Source organism: Phytophthora sojae, assembly GCF_000149755.1.
Source record: "Phytophthora sojae unplaced genomic scaffold PHYSOscaffold_4, whole genome shotgun sequence".
Lineage (NCBI taxonomy): Eukaryota > Oomycota > Peronosporomycetes > Peronosporales > Peronosporaceae > Phytophthora > Phytophthora sojae.
In genome coordinates, this window is record NW_009258118.1 from 4,062,505 (window position 1) to 4,084,569 (window position 22,065).

The following is a 22,065-nucleotide window of genomic DNA, read 5'->3' on the forward strand; positions in this document are numbered from 1 at the left end:
ACCTATCTCCATATCTATTTAATCCACTGCCCGCCGCCCGCCATCATGAGGTGCGTCTCTCTGCGTCATGAGCAAAGGATCTCCTGGCCGTGGGACGAGCTTATTGACCGTTGTGACTTGGTAAATAGCAGAAATAATAGCAGTCGCAACAACAGCAATGGCGGCTCTGGACGCCGTGGTCCACGTAGAGAGCAGGTGCGTTGACTGGAGCGGTGTGGACTTGGATCTTGTAGCTGACGGATTGGTCGTTTACGGATACGTCATGCAGAAGAAGAACATGGACTACGAGGCTCGTGTCACGCGTAATGGAGTCTCCGCCAACCACCTGCTCAACTTCTCCATGCCTGAACGCGAGAGACACGTGCACCACCACCAGAAGAAAAAAAAGAGCTCGGCGCCTCGCACGCAGAGCGAGTATCTGCACGCCAAGTACGTCTGCGATGAAGGGGTTATGTCAGTATCTCTATCTAAAAATTGCTGTTACTGTGTGTGTCTAGCTACCGGTTCGTGATCGCACCACTTGATCCGGACGCGGTCGTTCCAACGTGGGATCTGGAGGCACTGACGGAATGTAAGCTGCGTCTCGAGTTGAATATGCGTGATGATTATTGTCGGGTTTTGACAATCAATCGTGTATTGCAGGGTCTTCGGTTGAGCAGGTATTGCTGTGGTATGACGTCGAAAGCCCGCAGACCTGCCCGATTTGTATGGACACGTTCCGTGCACCGAAAATTACCAAGTGCGGCCATATCTTCTGGTACGAGCGCGTGATGCTAAATGGACGTTGAGCATCATTTTTGTTGTATCTAACGGCTGCGATACCATGTTTTTCAATTAGTTGGCCATGCATCCTGCGCTACCTGTCTATGACGGACAAGTACTGGCGTCGATGCCCGATGTGCTTTGAGTCCGTTCAAAAGGGGCATCTGCGCAGTGTGCAGCTCCAGCAACTGCAAGTTCCCCCTCACGTGGGCGATGACGTAGCTTTCCAGTTTCTGGAACGCCCCAAGTCCAGCATGTTCCCCCAGCTTCGTGTCCTCCCTCCCGCTGAAGCTAAAGGGGATCTAGCCGGGATCGAAGCTACTTCGCACTCTGCGTTGCCTTCTCCAGACGCTCCTGCATTTGCAAAGCGTAAACGCTCCCGGAAGCTGCCGCGTGTGGATGATGTCGATGCGACGTACTCGCGCATTCTGGAGGCAACGCCTGATTATCTTCGGGAGCTCCTGTACTCGGAGATGCGCGATCTCCAGTCGATGGATGCCGAGTTTCGAAGTAGTGGGGACGTTGACAACCTCCCTTTCGTGGAAGAGGCTATGCGGAATACCTCGGGGCGGCTTGCCAAGAGTGACGACTTCAGTCACGGCACTTATGGCTCCAACCATGCCAACAACGCTATCGGTAGCGGTTCAGCTACAGGCGTGAAAGGAAAGCCGCATCAAAACGAAGGTGGCGACGCGTATTCCTTCTACCAGATCGCGAATGGGACATACGTGGTTCTCCACCCGCTGAACATGAAGTGCCTGCTGAAGGAGTACTCGGACGAGCACCAGCACGAGTTAGAAGGCGATCACGGAGATGACGCACACCAAAAGGAGCTGGAAGCTGCGTGGACCCCGTCAGCGAGCTCGGAGCCGTTACCTGTTGATCGCTACCATTTGCTACCCGAGCAAATCCGCGGACGTGTACTGGACATCGAGCACGTGGTCATGGACGAGGAAGCGCAGAAGCGCTACCGTTTCTTGAGCCACTTGCCGCGCTTCTGCGACTTCTACATCTGCGAGCTCGATCTAACGTCGCAGCTGTCTCCGTCGACGCTCAACTCGTTCCGCAACGACCTCAAGAAGCGCGCCAAGCAGCGGAAGCAGAAGCAGAGGCAGCAGAACGCGCCGTCTCCGTCGTCTCCGATCTTCAAGAGCAATGCAGCGGCGTTCTCGCTGGAGCAGGAAGGAATGATGTGGCCGTCGCCCTACGAGCAGGCGCTGGCCGAGTCACTAGAGGAGTTCCATCTCACTAATGCATCGAGCGTCGAGTTCGAGGGTGAAGTCCACGCAGCGGCCACTCCGGCCTCGCCGTACTCCGACGACGTGGGGAGGTCGTTCGCCAGAGTGACGGAGAACTCGGGGTACTTCCCCGTGCTGGGGGGCGGACCGAGCGAGACCAGGGCCCACGTGACGGACCCCATTGCATTTGGATCGCCCGCTGCCTGGGGAAACCCGTCCACCAGTCCGCCCGCAGTCGCCTGGAGCTCGGGCAAGGGCGGCAAGAAGAAGGGCGCAGGCAAGAAGGGCGTCTCCGTGTTCTCGACCACGCAGCGCCGCTCGTACCGCTGACTTTGAGCAGGGCTGCAAAGCGACATGGATACAGTATGTGGACGTAGAGCTCAGCTGACGTACAGTACTGATGAAGTTGGCCTGGTCCAAGTTGATGATGGTCCAGTCGGCGTAGCGCCGCCAGTAATTCTTTCCACAGACCCGATGCCCATACAAAGTCTAATGCGAGGTACCTCTGTAAAACCCGTCAAAGATTACGCTAATTCACGTTCCGTGTTGCGCTCATTGACGTCAGCCGGAGCTTTCCTCTCATTCCTCAATCTTCTCCGTTGAGCGCAAGCCCCCAAGCCACCCCAAGAAGTCAATCCAAGGATGACCAACGTCGCCATCATCTACTACTCGACGTACGGCCACATCGCCACGATGGCCGAGTCCGTCAAGGAGGGCGTCGAGTCCGTGGAGGGCGTCACGGCCGAGATCTACCAGGTGCAGGAGACGCTGTCCGAGGAGATCCTGGGCAAGATGCACGCCCCGCCCAAGAAGGACTACCCCGTGGCCACGCCCGACGTCCTCAAGAACGCGGACGGCGTGCTGCTAGGCATCCCCACGCGCTTCGGCTCCATGCCGGCCCAGGTTAAGGCGCTGTTCGACGCGTGCGGCGGCCTCTGGGCCGCTGGCGCGCTGGTGGGCAAGCCCGTGGGCATCTTCTTCAGCACGGGCACCCAGGGCGGAGGCCAGGAGACCACGGCCTTCACGTCGGTGACGTTCCTCACCCACCAGGGCATGACCTTCGTGCCGCTGGGCTACCGCAGCCCGCTGCTCTTCAACATGGAGGAGATCCACGGCGGCAGCCCCTGGGGCGCGGGCACGCTCGCGGGCGCCGACGGCTCCCGCCAGCCGAGCAAGCTCGAGTTGGATGTCGCCAAGGTACAGGGCGAGTCCTTCGCCGGTGTGGCCAAGAAGCTGTCGGCCTAAGCCCGCAGTGCTAGCAGCAGCGGCATGCGTCGATAACCGTAGCTAACGTCATTAATTGCATGCTTACGTTGAACCCATTCCTCGGAAAAGATAAGAACGCCCCTCAGGGGCGTTCTTATCAGAGGTAGATTGGTATCACCGTACAACCAGGTCCAAGTGTGCTAGAGACGTGCGGGTATCACCGTGCAACATGCACCTCGCTGATAAGAATGAAATGTATCCGTTCACCCAATTTTTCAATAGTCAACTTTCACCTCTACTTTTTTTTTATTTTTATTTTTTTTAGCCGTAGAGAGCGCTAGAAACCGCACTAAAATAGGACAAGACGACACGGGGTGTGGAGCCACCACTTGCCGTCCCCTCTTCCAGCCACTGCAGCGGTGAAGGAAGGTGGCATGGAAGCACAAGACAGTCAAGCAAGTGAAGAGTACATCTGATCTGCTTTATGGATGCTGTTTTAGCGACGTTTTTGCGCGGAAATTTGTAGAGAAAACTGCTCGCATACAAAGCGCTAGTGTAACTTCGGGATGTGCTATAGATAGCAGATGCACGATGTATTTCCCTAGTGACTTTTGATTGGACAGTTTGTTCTGTATCCCTAATCATGTAGTATCTCATAATTAAGGTTACGCGGTACCGCGGTACGAGGGAATTCAACTGCAAAATTTCGACTTTCCCCTTCGTACAACTGTGAACTCTTTCAACTTTGACAAAGTTCATATGCTACCATCCGTGCAACCTCGTGATACCTTGCGCCTTTCTACGTCAGGGACGATTACGCTCGAAAGTTGTTCGAGGTTGCACGGATACAACCAAAATCTACCAATCTACCTCTGTTAAGAACGGCCCTGAAATGGGCTCGCGGGAAAATGACAACAGACGTATGAAAACGAGTTTTAAACGCAGAAGGGTAGCTACCAGCTATCCCTATCCTCTACCGATCTCAATCATACCGCGCATACACGTCTACTGACAAATGAGCACCTACCATAATTAACTCAGGCGTCCCCCTATTGATTCCATGATATTCGTGCTTAGAGCAATCCCACCCGTTTGAACAAAAAACCAAAACTAAAAGCGAACTTAGCTTAGGTTCGTGAAAGTATTAGTTTTCAAGTCGAACAAAACCAAAACAAAACCTCAACAAAACTAAATTTGCTGCACATACAAAAACCAATATAAATGAAGCGTCGCTACTATCCTGCAGCTATCCCGCAGCTATATTTGACCGTGCTTTAGCTCCAGATGGACGTTTTCTAACACTTCTGAAGGGTCGCCCTCCTTAACTTTATTGGCTCGCCCAGTCTGCAGATTTGACTTTAGTTTTGTTCAAACGGGTGGGATACATAAATCTGCCACATAACCTCATATAAATAATACTTCAAGGTCCAACAACAGGATGAACGGAGATGCAAAGGTACTGATGTAAAAATCCAGGATACCTTTGTTTGGCTAAAAGTACTAATTGAAAATTGGCGCCCTTTTGATTGTCTGTGCGATCTTCTCTGTATTTACGATTCCACTTTCACATTTGCGCACTACCCGCTAAGCCCTCTACGAGTAGTACAAAGTAGAGCTACTAACCGCACTGATGTGGTGCGAACACGCTTGGTCGAAGGTCAGCGCTGAAACAACTCAGCACTGCTTTACTCGGGTTTGATTAACTAAGTAAGCGCCAAATCCCGTCTAAGATAAACTAATTCAGTACGCAAACTAATTCAGTAACGCTGAGATCACTTTATAAACCTAGAGCCCTTATATATATCAGGCGTTCGGTATTCAGGCAGAGTTCTGTATTAGACACCTCGGTGTTCTGCCGGATCAACGCGTACATGGTAGCTGTTCATGCATTGCAGGTTGGCCACTGTTCTCACGCGGCGTCACGGGAGGGATCACAGATCTCCAACGTATCACGCAAGGGCCCACTCAGGTCTCCAGACTCAGAGGCCCTATAGCCCAGGGTCGCCACTGCGCGGGCTTGCTTGAACTCCTTGCTGCTGGTGGACACAGCTGCGCCGGCCCCTGAAGACGTCGCGGGTTATCGTGGCTAGCCTTTCGCACAAACGTTCGGTATCCCTTGATTGGTCGACGCATCCATCCACCAGAGTGAAGGACCGAAGCTTCCTCCACTTCGCATCGCTATCAGTGAGCTTCTGGCGACCCGACCAGCCTCCAGAAGCTAACTTGATTGGGACTTTCAGGTTGAGAATGTCCACAGACATCACCGTACTTGTTCGAAGCCAGCGGGGGTTCACCAACTACCACGCCGTAGACGTAGTAGCTCACAGTGTTGTGGAGTAGCGGCTTCACAGAAATCGCGGAGTTCGTCCTCGCACACCCCCGACGCGTCCAATCTGCGGTCGCGACGGGCAATTTCCCGGATCTTGAGTATCGTATCTTCGAATATAGAGCCCAAGTCTTCGCAAGCTTCAGAGTTGGGGGGGGGGGGGGGGGTTGAGTGGACGCTTGTTCCTTGTTCTAGGGCGTCGGTTGTTCCTTGGGCGTGCGGACTTATCGGGCCGGCGTTTCCTTGGAGATCCCGTCGGGCGTGCGGCATTATCGGGCCGGCGTTTCCTGGGGCTTGCTGCGTGGCGTTATCGGGTCGGCGCGGTGTCTTGTGCACAGCGGTTATCAGGCCGTGCGGTCCTTCGTCTAGGCTGCGCGTTATCGAGAGCCTCCTAACCGGTATACGTTTTACGTGCCTTCGTTTCCGACACGGGGTTTGAGGGGGGTGAGTGCCCGAGCCAGCGAGCGACGGGGGGCCGCGTATTCCTTGCGGCTCTGCTTGCCGACGCTTGGTGGTTCTCAAGAACCTGGCGATCTTCCGGAGGGGAAAGGTCTGAGTGGTTCAGAGAAATTTCGGGACTGAGTCCTTACCCTATCCTATGTCCTTGCTACTGGCTACTCTGTACTACTGCTTGCTAAGCCTACCGCTCTGCACCTATCCTTACTTCTGTCGTGCTTGCACTACCGCTCTTCAACCTGATTTGCGTAACGTAATCACAACTTGAGCTCGACGGGATTTCCTCGACGGGATTTCCTCGACGGAATTTTCTCGACGGGGTTTTCTCGACGGGGTTTAGGGTTGACGGGGTTTAGGGTTGACGGGGTTTTGGGGTCGACGGGGTTTGCATGACCGGGCGTATGAACCGGCTCGTCGAATCAACCAGAATTAGCCTGATTCCGCCGCCGGGATGCGTGTCACACGGCCCATCATCCCGTTAACCTCTCTGGCCATTCCGACGCGTCGTATTCCATCCGTCTCGTCGGCTGCCATCTTTCCCGGCACTTCCCGTCACTCGTTCTCTAGCGCGACATCTCGTGGGTGCTATTCCACATCCGTCCCGCTGCCACGCACGCGCACTCCCCAGGTGGGTGTGCCGTTGCAGAACTTTTCTCGCACCCGTCGCGCCCCGCCCTGTCGAAGCCTCTCCTGTCGCTGTGCATCGCCGTCGCTCCTCTCAAGTCCATGGTTTGTCGCGAAGACGTACGGGCTGCCGACATAGAGGTGGTCGACGACGAACTCGACACCGAAGACCTCGAAGCTGCCGGCTGTGCCGTCTGCGCGAGTGAGGCGCACCGCCCTCGTCCCCCTGCGCGTTTTCCCGTCACGCTTCCAGCACCTGGTATGCGGTGGCGGCTCTCGTCGCCGACGCACATACCCTCGCCCAGGAGAATCGGACGCTCCGGGCTCAGTATGAGCTTGTGTCGGTGAACAATGCCGGCTTGGCTGCTCACGCTTCCGTGTTGCACGATCGGAACCTCGCTCTCCTTCACCGCGCCCGCGAAGATTATCAGGCGGGTTTGGTGATGCTTGAGCAGGCGCTCTTGTCTCGCGCGCGCACGGAGCAGGCTAACGTCGACCTCGAAGACCGCGTACGCGGCCTCCGCGATCAGGCCGGACGCGTGGATGCGGCCGAGACCCAGCTCCGGGTGTTCAAGGCTTCGTCGGTTGAGGATTACCACGCCCTCCAGGACCAGCTCGCCGCCTCTCAAGCGCAGGTAGCTGACCTGTCTGCGCGGCTCGCCCCCCCCCGGTGCCGGCTCCTCCCTCGACGTCTACGGTCTCTATGGCGCGGTTGTTCGCCGCGCTCGGTGAGCGGGACGACGCGCGTGCTGAGCGCGACGACCTGTGTACTCGGCTAGCTGCTGCGGAAGCTGCCCTCGTCCCTGTCCAGGCTCAGCTCGACGCTGCCGTAACGCAGCGAGATCGGGTGCGACAGTCTGTCGCCCGTCGAGAGCGACAACGTGACGGCGCCCTCGCCGAACGTGACCAAGCACGTCGGGATCTCGTTGCGCTCGAGCAGGAGCGTAACGCGGTCGTCGGGGAGCGCGATCAGGCTCGGCAGGAGTCCCTCACTCTGGAGCAAGGTCGTGACGCTGCAGTCCGTGAGCGCGACCAGGCACGTCGAGCCCAGGCGGGAGTGGAACAGCAGCGCGACGCTCTGGTTGAGAATCTGCGCGTCACTCGCAACTCGCTTGCTCAGAGTCAAGCTGAGACTGAGTCCACCCGGCGGCTGAACGACCCGCTGCATGCCGACATCCGGCGCGTGAATGCGTTGCTGGTTGCCCACGCCGAGGAGCTCCAGCGCGAGACGGCTCGCATACGCGAGCTGGAGGAGACAGCCGCGGCTGCCTCGACTACACGCGTGGTCGCAGAGGCAGAGACGGCCCGCGACCAGGCTAATGAGCTGCAGGCTGCCTCGCGATCCGGGCAGTATCGCACCGGCTGGTTGGCCATGCGGCGTCGGTCGCTGCAGCGAGGAGATACGGCCGGCGCGCACATCCGCCGTCTGAGCGTCCGCGTCGCCGACCTGGCTGACGAACGCGATCTAGCGGTCCGGGAGCGTGACGAGCGTGCGGTGGTCTGGAGGCGCATGCTTCGAGACGCGCTCCGGAGCCGAGAGTTGGCTCAGCGCGTGCGCGACGACCTGGCCGGTAAACTGGCCAACTCCGTTTCGTCGGTAGGCGGTACCATCGACACCGCCGACTTGATCCGCCACCTCGAAGCTACCTACGCAGCGGAAGTGAACGCTGCCATTCCCCTTCCTCCTGCCGATCTCGCCGGGGCCACGCCTGTGGCTGTGTCCGTCGCGTCGCCTCCTGTTGTTGTCGCTGGGTCGTCCGGGTCAGCCCCCAGCTCTGGCACCGTACCTTCGTCGAGTGTTTTGGCTCAGCAGCCGTCTTCCTCTGTCGGTACTCCGGCCCCTGTTCAGGTTCCGGTGTCTCCCTCGGCTTCGTCATTGTCGGGTACACGTCGGCCTCAACCCAGTGGAGCCAGGCCTTCAGGCTCTCCGCACCCTTCTTCGATCTGCGCAGGGCTCCCGGCGACCTCCACGTCGAGTTCTTCGCCACGGCGTCGGAGCCAGCGGGCTTCTACAAGGGCTGACACCGCAGCCTCGACCAGCGCGGCCGCTCAAGCTTCTCCTGTCACGTCGTCGTCGTCGGCGGCTGTGGCTGCGGCGCGTGCTCGTGCAGACGCGTCTCTCTTCGGTTCGGAGTCCTCGGAGAGTGACGCTGGGGCGCACTCTCCTCAGCCAAAACGCCGTCGTTTGCGAAGCCCTTCTTCCCGCTCGCGTTCTTCGCTGCGTTCACGTTCTCGATCGACTTCGCGCCCGCGCTCCCGTTCGGCCTCGGCGTCGTGTTCGGCGTCGCGTTCATCGTCCGTTCCTCGTCGCGCTCGTCGGATCGCCCCGTCGGCTCGGCGCGTTCCGCGGGGTCGGCTGCTTCCACTCATTCGACCCGCTCGCGTCGGCCGGCGTCGCCTTCGTGGTCGGCACGTTCTCCCACGCGAGCTTCTCCCACGCAAGGTCGGCGACCGTCTCAGGCTGGTTCGGCGACTCACTCCGGCGGGCCTGATGACTCCGACGGCGGCGATTCGTCCTCGTCGTCTTCTGCCCGCTCTTCGTCTTCCAGTTCCGTGTCCTGTGGCTCGGAGGGACCCGCCCCCGTGGTGCCGTTCTTCGTTCCGGTAATCCCCCCGGCTGGCACGCCTTCGGGTTGGACACAGCGTCGCTATTTTCCATGGCCCAAGTCCGTACGTCGTCTTCGGCTCCACACCATCACGGCTCGCGAATTGCGAGCGCGCTTCTTGCCACCGCGGGTTGGATCTGCCCCCGCGCGCCTGTCCCTGAACCGGCGAACTGGAACCGAGCCTTGGTGACACGTGCCAACGTTGACGCGTTGTACGCCACGCGGCCATGGCGCTACTTGGCTCAGGAAGTGGAGTCGGTGCTGTTCGCGTCGGGCGACGCCGCGTTCTAGCCGTTCATGCGTCGACTTCGGCACCACGTCGAGCGCTGGGCACAGGCGTACTGGGAGTCTACTCATGAGCTCCATGTGCCTGGCGCTGCGTGGCGTTCGTGGCGTTCGTCTCGGAACTCCCGTCGGTCGCACGCAGGCGACCACCTGAACAGTCTCCTCCAGCTGGTGGTCGACTTGTTTCGCCGTGGGCTCGCCGACATGGACTTGCTTCTGGACCCCGCGGTTCTTCACTTTCCACCGGCGCACCCACGAATCGGACGGTGGTTTCCGGGCCTTTAGCACACGACGCTGCAGGAAGCGCTCGACGACGTTGACGCCCAGGAGCCTTGGCGTCGCTTCCACCGAACGCCGCTCACCGTCGCGCAGATGGATGCCAACGTGCGTTGTCGCGTGACGCGTGCCCACCACGCTTACCTCGTGCCTCGCCTTGCAGGCAAGTTCGTCCAGCAGGTTTGAGCGTAGCCCGTTACTTTGGTGTAGCTCGTAGCCGTAACTTCAATGCATCCCCTTGACACCTTCCCTCTTTTCTTTCTCTTTTTCACATCTTTTATTATGAGACGGCCCTCCGCCGTCCCATCTTCAGCAACAGGCTGGTCCTCCTCACTTCCCTCATCCAAGCCCTCGCTCCGGCCATTCCCAGAGTCGAGGCTACCCACCAGTCCTCCCGTCGGCAGCCCCCCCTGCCGACTTAGTCGCACCCGTGGGCGCTCACCCACCAGGATCCGCCGCCTCCGCGTTCTCGTGCGACTGCATCGCCTCGAACCGGTTGCGTCCCGTGCGCTGGCGCAGGAAGTCGTACAGCAACCCGCCGCGATTCAGATCGAGCTCGTCGACCCATGTCGTGTCCGGGTAGCCCTTCCATTTGACTTCGAACTCGCGTCGCGTGCGTCCATACCGGGTAGCCCGCCCCTCGCGCACGTTCACGATCTTCTCGACCTCGAAGACGTCATCCTCCAGCTCGCGCGTGGCTTCCCAGCTATCCTCCGGCAAGAGCTCCTCGTCGAAGTCGAAGCGCTCTTCGGCCGGCACCGTCAGCTGCGTCGCGGGTCGCGACGGGAATTCCCGGACGGGCTTCAGCTTGGAGATGTGGACGACTGGGTACAGCTGGTAGGGCGTACCCGCCGTCTCGAGGCGCACTGCGAACGCGCTGACCAGCTCGGCGACGCGGAAGGGTAGGTGCCACATGTGCGCGAGTTTGCGCGCATACCCCGGCTTTACCCGATCCAGGTACAGCCAAACTTGCGAGCCCGTCGCGATCTCATATTGCGTCGTGTTTTCAGTTTGTCGACGCGCTCTCTCTTCGACGGCCTCTCGGACTAACTCCAACGCTTGTGCCCATGCCACCTTGTAGTGTCGCTGAATACGGAGTCTCCACCGCCTCGCCTCGGCGTCCCGGGTCGACGTGTTCCCGACGGCCAGCGTTGCTTCCAGCGTCGACCGAGGATCCCAGCCGTGCACTAAGAAGAACGGGGCTTCGTTCCTCGTCCGGTCGTGCGACGTGTTTAGCGCGAAGGTAAGACGCTCGGCGTATTCGTCCCAGTCGCGTTGGTCGACGTCCGCAATGTCCATCTTGATCGCTCTTGTAACCGTCTGCACCATGCGTTCTGCAGCACCGTTGGCTTGGGGACAATAAGCGAGCGTCGCTCGCTGTCTCTGACCCATGAGTTTGCTGAACGCCTTGAAGAAGTCGGACATGAAGCCCGGCTCGCGGTCGTGGCGGATTGCCTCGCTCGCGCCGAAGCGCCTGAACACCGCCTCCTCGTATGCCTCGGCCACCGTCTGCGCGGTTCGTGACGCGTTCGCTTTAACCACGACGAACCCCGTGAAGAGGTCGACCCAGACTAACAGCTCTGTGTTGCCTTTGTAGGATGCCGGCAACGACGGAATATGGTCCATGGCGATGACCTGGAACGGGTACGTCGCGACTATGTTGCCCGGCGACTCGCCCTGGATGGTCGGCCGACCCTTTCCCGTCTCGCAGTCGGTGCATTCGTCGACGTAGCGCTGGACGCTTCTGAAGATCCCTGGCCAATGGAAGTGGCGCCTCACGCGTTGGTACGTGGGGCCAATACCCTGGTGTCCGCCTTCCAGGCTCGCGTGATAGTGGTGGAGTACATCTTCCCGAAGAGTCTCCGGGATCACCAGCTTCATCATCACATCGCGATCCTCGGCGGAATCGTCGCTTCTCGGCTAGTAGTAGAGCAGCCCGCCTTCGCCCTCTTCGTACTGAGGTGCAAGCTTTTGGCAGTTCTTCACCTCGCGCCGAGATAGGTCTCCGACGTCGCCGCGGAGATACTTCTTGAGGTTGACGATCCAGACCTCTTCGTCCTGGGCGACGTGGATGCGGTCCAGGCGCAGTCGTTGCACCACCCGCTCCTCCAGGACTTCTGGAGGACGGGCCCTACGTGTTGTCGTGCGTGCGGCAGCCGAGCGCGTCGTCACCGCGAGGACTTGTGCTGTCCCGCGTCCCGCGTCCATGGCCTTCCCGGCGGGGTCATCTGCGCCGCGCGTTTTCGTGTCGCGATTTTCCGCGTCGCGATTTTCCGCGTCGGGACTGGCTGGAGACGCCATCTCGGGACTCGATGCCCGTGGTCGGATGACTTCTTCCAAGCGATTCAGCGTCTTCAGATCTTGAATCTCTTCGGGGCTGTGCGCGTTGCGACCTCCTTGACGCTGCAGAGCTTGTCCAGCCAGCATGTCGGCACTCGCGTTCCAGTCTCGTCGTACGTGGAAGAGTTCGTGGCGCGGCCATGCCTGGAGTGCGTTTCGCGTCTTTTGTCGCAGCAGCTTCAGCCCCGGGGACTTGCAGCCCATCTCGTCCCGCATCTGCCTGATGACAAGGTTGGAGTCTCCGCATACAACGAATCGGGTGACGTCGTCGAGTTCCTCTAGAAGAGAACATCCGAGCAGCAGCCCGCGGTATTCCGCCTCGTTGACCGTGAGGTCCGTCGCATATCCTGACGCGGCGCGCACGATCTCCCAGTTCGGCAGCTGCCAAATGACAGCACTGTATGCTCCGCCTTCTCGCTTCGCCTTGGCCGATCCGTCAAAGCTCAAAACGTGCAAGACCTCGTCGCGCGCCACGTCGGGGACTGGAATGACTACAATCCTGGACGCCCGTTTCCGCGGGGCGATCTCTTCTAGCGCCGCGTCGACGAAGGCTCGCGGGGTAATGCTCGCGGCCAGCGCGCCGAGGTGTTCTTCTTCTCCCTTCATGGATCGGCAGATTTCCAACTTCCACGGCGAGAGGATCGCGGCCCACTGTGACAGTCGCCCTTGTAGTCCTTTGGACCGGAACAACCAGGCGAGTGTCGTGTGACGTGTTAAGACACGGACTGGTCTCCCTGCTAGCATCATGTAGCACTCGTTTAAGACGCGCAACAGGGCCAAGATCTCCTTTTCGACGATGTCGTAGTTCAGGTCGTTGGGCTTCAACGTACGACTGGTGAACTTCACAGGCATGTACACTTCGTCGTGGACCTGCGTGAGCACCCCTGATATGGCCCAGTTGCTGGCGTACACGATCACGACGGATTCTCGGTTCGCGTCGAAGTGTTTCAACATTGGGGTCTCGGCGAGTTTTGCCTTGAGCGCGTCGAAGGCTCGCGTCGCGTGCGTCCACTTCTCATGCCCGCGGACTTCTGGACGCGTGACGTACTCGTTGAAGTCGGTCTCCGTCAGCGAATACAGCGCGGTTACATACACCGCAAAGTCTGCAATGAACCGGTGGTAGTAATTGAGGCTACCCAAGAACGATTGCAGGTCCTTGAGTGTGCGCGAGAACTCGAGCAACATCAGCGACTCCAGATTCTTCGACGGAAAATGGAGAGAACCGGGACGCAAGTCTCGTTGCGATCGGTATTGATGAAGATGATGATGATAAACGTGATGGACACCCGACCGAGGCTTTGATCACAAGTCTAGCCCAGATAAGGGGGCCACCTCGGAACCTCGTTCGGGAGGTGAAATTACTGCCCGGTGAGAGACTGGGGTGGTGGTCGTCCCAACGATACGACAAGAGGAAGCGAATGAGGGCTTTGGTCAATGGCGCAGTGGACGACGCGCGAACGAGGATACTCCTTGACACTGGAGCGAATGTTAGCGTGATTTCTACCAGCTTCGCCATGTGCGAGAAGTCCGGGACCACGGACGAAGTCTCGAAGTCCGCGGCATCAACCCAGTGGTGATGGAGACCCGGCGACGGGCGCTCGTCAAGATCACCCTCGGGTGGGAGCAGGTCTACGAATTTGAAATGTGGATAATGGATCACAGTGCCGGGGTGGATGTGGTCCTTGGGATGGACTTCATGATCCCGGCTGGAATCCGGCTAGATCTATTTCATGGCGCCGCACGCCTTCCGGACGAGGTCATGGTACCACTGCTAAAGTCGCAGAGTGCTGAAGATGACGAACCTTACGGCACGCAGCCTTCGTGTGGGCCGATCGAGGATTTATACGTACCCGGTCGCGAGTGGCGAGAGTTTCAACTGCCGCGCCAACGGCTACCTCGTTCGGAGTAGGATGTGTGGGTACGACGCACGGGCAAGCTCGTGCCGACCGTAACGAGGTTTCGACGGGGGCAGCCGACGTGGATACGGCTCACCAATATTACGACCACAGCGGCACAGTGCGCCAAGCATGACTCCGTAGTGCTGTGGGTACGGCATGGTGAACTACCGCGAGAGACCGGCTACGCGAGGTTGGACTCTAACAAGTACAAAGAGTGGCAGGTGTTGGCCTATTCAACGAGTCGTGATGAGACTCTGCAAGGACGAGAACGTCGTCTCTACGAGCAATGGTTGGCTGAACAGCCGCCTGCGGTCGAGCGCCGAACTTACCCGACGCCGCGAAAGATCCTGCCGAGGCCACCGGATGTACCGCCATGGCCAGAAGGCCGTCAACAAGCTCCGTTGGATGATGAGTACTCGTCACCCGATGTACCTGGCTACGACGACGACCCCAGGGTCAGTGAAGGCTCGGCCGATGTCGCTCGAGCTGATACAACCGATGTGGATCGTGCTGGTGGGTCGAACGATGGTTCGGACGACGAGGCCAGCGCGTCGTATGACTCGGACGTACCCGGAGACTCGCCGCCTAGCCGAGCGGGTTGCCTGCCCGTGAATCCGAACAGTGGTGCTGACTCCACCGGCCAGGGAGCGACATACGCCTCGGCTGAGGCATCGGAAGCCAGTGATGAGCTGAGTGATGGTGACAGCGTGACGAACGACGGTTCGGAGGATGACCGCGACGTGGTAGCAGTGGCCGAGACAACTACATGGGATGTCCTGCCAACAGGGACCGCTGCGTCCAGCCTGGAGCCAGAGGAAACGTCGGCTGCGGTGTGTAGTAGCGAAGTCGACTGGGGTAAACACGACCCAGGGCCTAACGACGTTCCTACTGAAGCCGGAACCTCCACCGCTGACGCCGACACTGAATTCCATGATTCGGATCTAAGTGCGATCGACGACCCCGAGCAGCTACTGGAGGCGACCTATATCTCGGTCATGCATGCCATGGTTGCAGAAGGGTCTGGCGAAGGTGATGACACCGTGAAAGACGTTTCGGAGCACGTCGCGAATGAGATTGAGCTTACCGACTACGCGCAAGAGCTAGCGTTCTTGCCGGACCTAACCGAAGCGTCGGAGACGACGCTGGACTACTCGGGGCAAAACGTCCAGAGTGACCAACTCAGCGTGAAGCAGCAGACGACCCTGGTCGATGTGCTGAAGAGCCACGAGAAGATCATGATTGCGAGCGGTAACGCCCTGCCGCCTCCAGCCTACGGGGTCGTGTGTGACATCAATGTACAGGGGCACGCGCCAATCAAGCAGAAGGCTCGGCGGACCCCGCTTCGCTGACTCGGTAAGCTGTACGAATTGCTGAAGGGTCTGTTGAAGGCCGGGCTAATCTCCTTCTCGGACAGCCTATGGGCGTCGCCAATCGTCATCGTCCTGAAGAAGAATGGGGTGGATATCCGCCTGTGTATCGACTACAAACTCGTTAATGCGATCACCGAGATTATGGAGTACGCCATGCCCCTGGTGGATGACTTGCTGACGGACATGGAGGCGTACTTGTGGTTTTGCTCGCTTGACGCCGCTAGCGGCTTCTGGGCCATTATGATGACCGAACGAGCTCGGAAGATCTCTGCTTTCGTCTGCGCACTGGGGCACTTCGAATGGTTGCGTATGCCTTTCGGCCTGAAGAACGCACTGATGATCTATCAACGCATGATTGACAACGCGCTTTGGGACTTCGTCCAACCGACGGGAGGATGGTTTAAATTCTCGGAGCGCATGCGTCTAGCTGAAGAACATGACAAGGAAGCTCATGCTGGGGTGAACGAGGCTTCGACTGGCACGGCAAAGCCATTCCGGACCAAGTTCGAGGCCGACCGAGACAACTCGCTTGGTAAGGGAGCTGTAGCCGAACTGGTCAACAGCCCTATCGCCGACATGTTCGCCAACGGGGAGCCCGATGACTCCTCGTTGACACCAGTATTCAGTCGCCGGTCATTCGTGGATGATATCAGTTTCGGTGCCGAGACTTTCGAGTCGTGCTTGGCGACGCTAGACCGATTGCTGGCACGGTTTGAAGAGTGCCGTATTAGTATCAGCTTCACGAAGAGCATCTTTGTGCAGTCCAAGGTAGACTTCCTGTCCCACGAAGTCTCGGCAGAAGGTATCCGACCGGACGCTAAGAAGCTGGCTGGGGTGACCGAGCTTCCGTTCCCGTCAACGAGGAAAGGAATGCAGTCCTTCCTTGGGGCACTCAACTATTACAGTCGTTTCATCCAAGACTTCGCGGTCTATGGAGCAGCGCTGTACCAGCTTAAGGACGAGGACTTCCAGCCCGGGGGTGACCTCACCGCTGCCAAGCACAGCTTCGCGATGCTCCAACAGAAGGTTTCGGCAGCACCGACACTACGACACTTCGACCGGAAGAAGGAGGTGCATGTCATGTTGTTCGCCAACGAGTGGGCTCTAAGTTCCACGTTGATGCAAGAGCAAGAGGGCAAACTACACCCCGTTCGCTTCTGCGGACGTGTTTTGAAGGATGCTGAGATGAATTATCACCGGCCGAGAAAGAGGTCCTCGCGCTTCTGCTGATACTGAAGGTGTGTTATACTCAACTCGTTGGACAGCGAATCCGGGTCTACACTCGGTTTTCGACACTCGACTGGGTCCACAAGTCCAAGACATTGTTCGGTCGGGCTACCCAGTTCGCCGTCTTGCTGTCGCCGTGGCACCTGTTGGTCGAACGAGCCAAAGAAACAGACTGTTCGTTTGCTCTGCTACTTCAAGCCGGCTTGACGAACTTCGTTGACTTGGATAAGTCACTGGCGTTGGTCACACCCCGGACACGAGGGTCACCAACTGCTCGTTTGGACCCGCATCTGCTTACGCACGCCTACCGCGGTCCTACCGAGGCTTCGTTATGTCGTTTGACGGGTCTGCGAAGACCGAGAAGAACGCTGGATACGGCAGTTGCTCGTGGATACTATGGAAGCTACCAGAGTGGACAGTAGTGCTTGCTGCGAGCGCTTACCTCGAGAGCACCACGGTCAACCTCGCTGAGTACACCGGGATGAACAACGGCGTCTCTGCTGCATTACAGCATGGAGCCGACGATCTAGTTGTCGTTGGCGACTCGAGGCTCGCGATCCAGCAAGCCCTAGGGGTGATAGCCTGTCGGAAGGAGTCATTGCTGCAACAACTCAGCCACCACCAAGAACTCACGGCCAAGCTTCGGTCGGTGAAGTACCTGCATGTGGTGAGAGAGTTTAACGCTGCGGCCGACTCTCTGGCAAGCGAGACTCTCGAGTGCAAGGAGTCTACGGTGGTATCGTCGGACGACCGAGTATTAGAGCTGATGAAGCTGAACCGTATCGCTGAAGTCATCTACGAGGCTGCTGACGGGTGCGTCGTCGAGGACATACCCTCGGCCAACACAGTATGGGCCGTGGTAGCTTCTGCCAAACCTCGTAGCAAGAATTTTTTCGATTTTGTGCGAAGAGAAACCGACCGCAGACGGCAGAACGAGACTGAACCCGGACACGTAGCTGTGATGACCAGACGTCAAACGAGAGCAAAGGAGAAACACGTCCGGTTTGCAGATGAAGTCTCGGTCACCGATCAGGGAGACGCATCTCACCGAGTAGAAGCCAATGGTGTGCCGAACGAGTCTCAGAATGAAGCAGAAGCTTCACCGCTGCGTGCCGAGACGTCACCAGCCCCACCGAACGCAGAAGACATTGACCCGCTGGTAGTACAGGAAGAACGCCGAAGGAGAATCGCCTCCGCTCAAGATGAAGAGTTACGGTGCTCGAATCTGAAGGCAGTGCCCCGGGGAGATGATGCGAAGATTGGATACAGAGCAGCACGAGATGCATGGAAAATGGCGGACCAATTTGTGTTGAGCGAGGACGATGTGCTATATTACACAAGAACGAGCCGTCGTTCAAGTGACGGCGAGCAAGCCGAGTTGAAGATGAGACTCGTGGTGCCCACAACGATGATCCAAGAGGTCCTGCAAAGCTGTCATGACTCACTTGAAGGCGGTCATCAAGGTATTACCCGTACGCTACATCGAGCGGCGAGAGACTATTACTGGATCGGTCAGTATGCCGATGTGGAGAAACACGTTAAGTCGTGCCCTGACTGCAGTTCAAGTAAGAGCCGACCTCAGTTCCGCGGGTACTCGCCAGGGAACATCCTAGCCGAGAGACCCTTCCAACTAGTCTCTATGGACTTCGTGATACCGCTACCGAAGAGTCGCCGTGGCAACACGGCTCTCCTGCTATTCCAATGCTCGTTCACGGGATTCGTGATGGGCAAAGCCATGTCTGACACTACCGCCTTACTCGTTGCGCAAGCTTTCGAGGAGTGTGTCTACCAACGTTTTGGAGCACCGTCCTTGATCCGTCATGACCGAGATCCTCGATTTATGAGCGAGGTCTTCCAAGCCTTCGCGGAAATGATGCAGTCTCGGTCGAGAGCGACCCTGAGATACCGCCCGCAGGCCAACGGCCAGCAGGAGAGATCGGTGAAGACGATCATGCAGTCAGTCCGCGTATGCGCTGAAGACCCACTACAGCAGGATTGGGACGAGATCGCCGAAAGACTGATCTTCGCCATCAATAGCTCCCGTGATACGACGAGGAAGGAAACTCCGTTTTACCTCGTTCATGGGTGGGATGCACAGTCGACGCTCAAGGCAATGTCCTCGTCACTCAAACGAGGCTTCGGTAGCCAAACTGATGCGCTAGCATGGCGCCGAGAGGTCAACCGACAGCAGGAAATCGCCCTGAGGATGGCCAAGGAGTACAAGCCGCGGAAAAGGCTCGAAGAGCTGAAGAGCACAATGCGTCGCTTGGCAGGAAGGAGAAGGAAGCCATGGCAGGCGTCAACGAGAATAGAACCTCGGTCGACCGGGCACCGAGTTCCCCTGACCATAGTAGAGCTGCAGTGACGAGAACGAGGTTCTCTTTGCAGCCCGGGAGCAGAGTGTGGCTGTACATGGAGCGGGTTCGACCAGGACTGACCAAGAAACTAGCCCATCGGTGGCACGGACCGTTCCGCGTGAAGAAGATTGATGATGAAATGGGTATGCAAGTTGTCGACACCGGATACCCGCAGGAGACCGGGTGTACAGTTGTCAAAATTGGGCTGTCATGCGAAAACATACCCGCAACGGAGCTAGCGTAAGTACGCCCGGTCTCCCGCGAATCAAGTCCGGTCTTCAACGAGCATAAAGCCCGATCTTCTTGCAGGGAGACAAGACGAAGCCCGGCTGCCGCAGCTACGAACCAAGCCTCGTTTGAGGCAGCCACAGCGGTCGAGGGCAGAGAAGAAGCTCTGGGAACCGCGACCGAGTATTGAATGCGATGTGCGTTGACGCGAGAAAAGATTATGAAATGGAACGAACAACATGACGTTATTTTGGATTGGGATAGCACATGCAGCGTCGCCTAAAGCGCCACGGACCTCGGTCGACATTGGAAAAGAACGTGAACGAAACGGTGAAGCTGGAGCGTGGCCTAACGAGGCTAAATCTCCATCACAGCCTGAGCCAACACGCCCAGACTTGACCCGGCGGCGGAAGAAGCATCACCCGACTCCTTCGTCTCCTCATCGGGGCTTGGAGAGCGAGAACGACGAGCGTTTGCGAACTCGGCCACCCATGGAGCGACCACCATCGAAGTCCGCAGAGAAGATTCGACCACGACCGACGACGCCACGGTTTCCCGAGTCGATCCGTTGGGGACAAACAACGGGACGTCGTTGCAAGCCGTGTTGTAGGGGTGGTCTGCTGGCGCTTGGAACCAACAGTTACGCCACGGCTCGCGGGCATCCACGTCCGCCACCTCGGAGGCCCAGTCGTCGGTAGTGGGGACCCACTCAATCACCTCGAACGAGTATTGCAGGTACGACGGCTCCAGCAAAACCTCGGTGCGGTGCTGTGGAGGTTGTCCGTCTTACGTAATGGCCCCATTCCACACCTTGTGGAGCATCTGGTCTCGCAAGCGATCTGCACGATAACTGCGCTCTCGGTGGTACTTGGACCACGCTTGTCGAAGCGCTAGGACTTGCACGTTGCGCTGACCGAGGGTGCTGGCGAGGTTGTCGATATACGCCTTGACAGCTTTACCCCTAAGCCAGTGGCGACGCTCCCACAAGGCGAAACCAAGGTCGCCCCTCTCGGTGGAGTGGTAGGAGTACCCCTGGAACTGCCGCCATAGGCGAACGAGAAGAGCCCGACCAGTTGCACGACGGGATATAGCCACCGAGGATGGAAAACCCGTCGTATCGATCAAACAAGGCTCGTCTGGGAAAAGCTGGCGCAACACTTGGAAGGGGTGAGCAGGATCCGTCCACAAGCCAAACTCCACGATTCCATCCACTGAACTGGGGGCGACCAAGTCGTCCTCGAAGACGAGGGGGACACTGGCGTTTTGGATGAGATGCCAGCATTCCGACGCTCCGGGTGCCGTGAAACCCGGCTCCAAGAACAGGGTAGCAAGACCACTGAGCTTACGCGATCCAGGAGCTACGTCGGAAGCGTCAACCACTGCTGGGGCAATCGACGCAGGTCCAGCCCTCGGTGAAGCTGTCACCGTTGCTGTTACCATCGCCCGAGCGTGAACAGAGGCCGACCGAGTGTGGAGTCGACTCGGGAGTGGCACGGTGGCCGCTTGTGGAGCTACAGGAACTCCGGTCGCGGCAGCCAGAGGAGAAGGAGCCTCCGAAGGAGCGACAGGTTGCGCCACCGAGGTTTCCTCTCTTTCGTCGGGGCCGAACATCTCCAGGAACAACGCTGCGCGGTCCTCGGAAGTCTCGGACTCATGAGGCGACTCACCGCTAGGTGAATGGTCTGGCGGGCCGCCAGAGCCCTCGGCGACCCCAGCAGCCGATTCTCGAGGGGCACGGCCGACGCCGGCTATACCAGACGAGACTGGCGAAGGAATGGAAGTCGCCGCCGAAGGCGAAACCTCGTATGGAACCTCGATGACAGTACCGGAAGGCTCGGTAGCAGAACCTTGAACACCCTGAGCGCTGGCCGACACCCCCGGAATCTCGCCGGGCTCAAGGTCATCTTGTGAAGAGTCGCTAGGACTCATACCCCCTCCAAACTCCACGTCAGACGATTCTTGCTGCTGGGCTGGGGCTGGCGAGGGAGGCGAGGCGCGACTGGCCAGCCGAGGATACAAGGGGACGTCTGAGTGTTCGTACGGGAGAGGCTGAGACTCCAACCAGCTTGAGCGAGCCGTCGTTGGAGGACGCACCATCGACCGAGGAGGCGGGGAAATCTCTCCTGATGCCGAACGAGGATTGGATGGCGCGGCGGCCGCTGCAGCCCGGGCCCTCAGGTCGACTGACGGTCTGCCGAAGCGTTTGTGAGGAGGAGGCTGGGATGCCGTATTCCCGACGGAAGCAGACTCGGTTTGCCGGCCCGCTTGCGCGATGACGACTCAGTGGAGACCGGGGAACCAGCAGAAGCGTCCACCGAAGCAGCGGCAGCGGACGTAGCCTCGGTGGACTCAGCCATCGGCACGTCGGTCGTCTTGGACTCCTCTCCCTCCTCTGACGAGAATTCGTCATGGCGTGGACTCTCGACAGTGACCGTCGGTGGGGACAGCCCGAGAAGATTCCAATAAATCTCTGCGGCGGAGATGCCGGCTGAGGCCAGGACCAAGGTGTCGACGTCGAGTCCGTGTGCTGCCGAGTGCCGATGAAGGATAGAATTCACTCGCCGCAAGCTGTTGTTCTCGTCCGTCAACGCTTGAATGCGTGCGGGGATGACGTTTGCTCGGTCGCGGTCGGCCAACTGCTTCCGAAGCCTCTCCAACTGAGTGTTGTAGGTAACGAGGCTTGCACTTATACGCTCGTGGAGCTGGGTGTTCCGACGTACAGCAGCGGCCGAATCGGCCTCAGCAACGAGCGTCCGCTTCTCCAACGACTGAGTGACGTCAGCGTGGTGAGCGATGGCCGCGTTCGCTTGCACCAACTGAGCGCTGGTGTTGCTGAGCTGGACGCGCATGTCCGGAGCTGGTGCTG

The 22,065-nt window shown here is 58.6% G+C and overlaps 4 protein-coding genes across 4 annotated transcripts in view; 3 read left to right on the forward strand and 1 right to left on the reverse strand.

Annotated features, from left to right (window-relative positions):
- Positions 1-45: 45 nt before the first annotated feature.
- Positions 46-2,330, forward strand: PHYSODRAFT_315018 (hypothetical protein; the record flags this gene model as incomplete). Its single annotated transcript, XM_009528600.1, has 6 exons — positions 46-50; positions 132-195; positions 269-429; positions 498-571; positions 643-757; positions 839-2,330. 6 exons carry the CDS (start codon positions 46-48, stop codon positions 2,328-2,330), a joined length of 1,911 nt encoding a protein of 636 aa, XP_009526895.1.
- A 312-nt stretch (positions 2,331-2,642) lies between these two features.
- Positions 2,643-3,245, forward strand: PHYSODRAFT_501475 (hypothetical protein; the record flags this gene model as incomplete). Its single annotated transcript, XM_009528601.1, has 1 exon — positions 2,643-3,245. One exon carries the CDS (start codon positions 2,643-2,645, stop codon positions 3,243-3,245), a length of 603 nt encoding a protein of 200 aa, XP_009526896.1.
- A 3,194-nt stretch (positions 3,246-6,439) lies between these two features.
- PHYSODRAFT_331766 (hypothetical protein) lies at positions 6,440-8,634 on the forward strand (the record flags this gene model as incomplete). The annotated part of the gene is made up of 5 exons (XM_009528602.1): positions 6,440-6,505; positions 6,556-6,852; positions 6,918-7,247; positions 7,346-8,490; positions 8,565-8,634. 5 exons carry the CDS (start codon positions 6,440-6,442, stop codon positions 8,632-8,634), a joined length of 1,908 nt encoding a protein of 635 aa, XP_009526897.1.
- Positions 8,635-19,556: 10,922 nt separating this feature from the next.
- Positions 19,557-22,065, reverse strand: part of PHYSODRAFT_255752 (hypothetical protein) — a gene marked incomplete at both ends in the record, with an annotated part of 3,145 nt that continues 636 nt past the window's right edge. The window contains 5 exons of the mRNA XM_009528603.1: positions 19,557-19,967; positions 20,010-21,175; positions 21,294-21,390; positions 21,491-21,856; positions 21,920-22,015. Coding sequence (XP_009526898.1) covers positions 19,557-19,967; positions 20,010-21,175; positions 21,294-21,390; positions 21,491-21,856; positions 21,920-22,015 — 2,136 coding nt within the window. The remainder of the gene's footprint in view (positions 19,968-20,009; positions 21,176-21,293; positions 21,391-21,490; positions 21,857-21,919; positions 22,016-22,065) is intronic.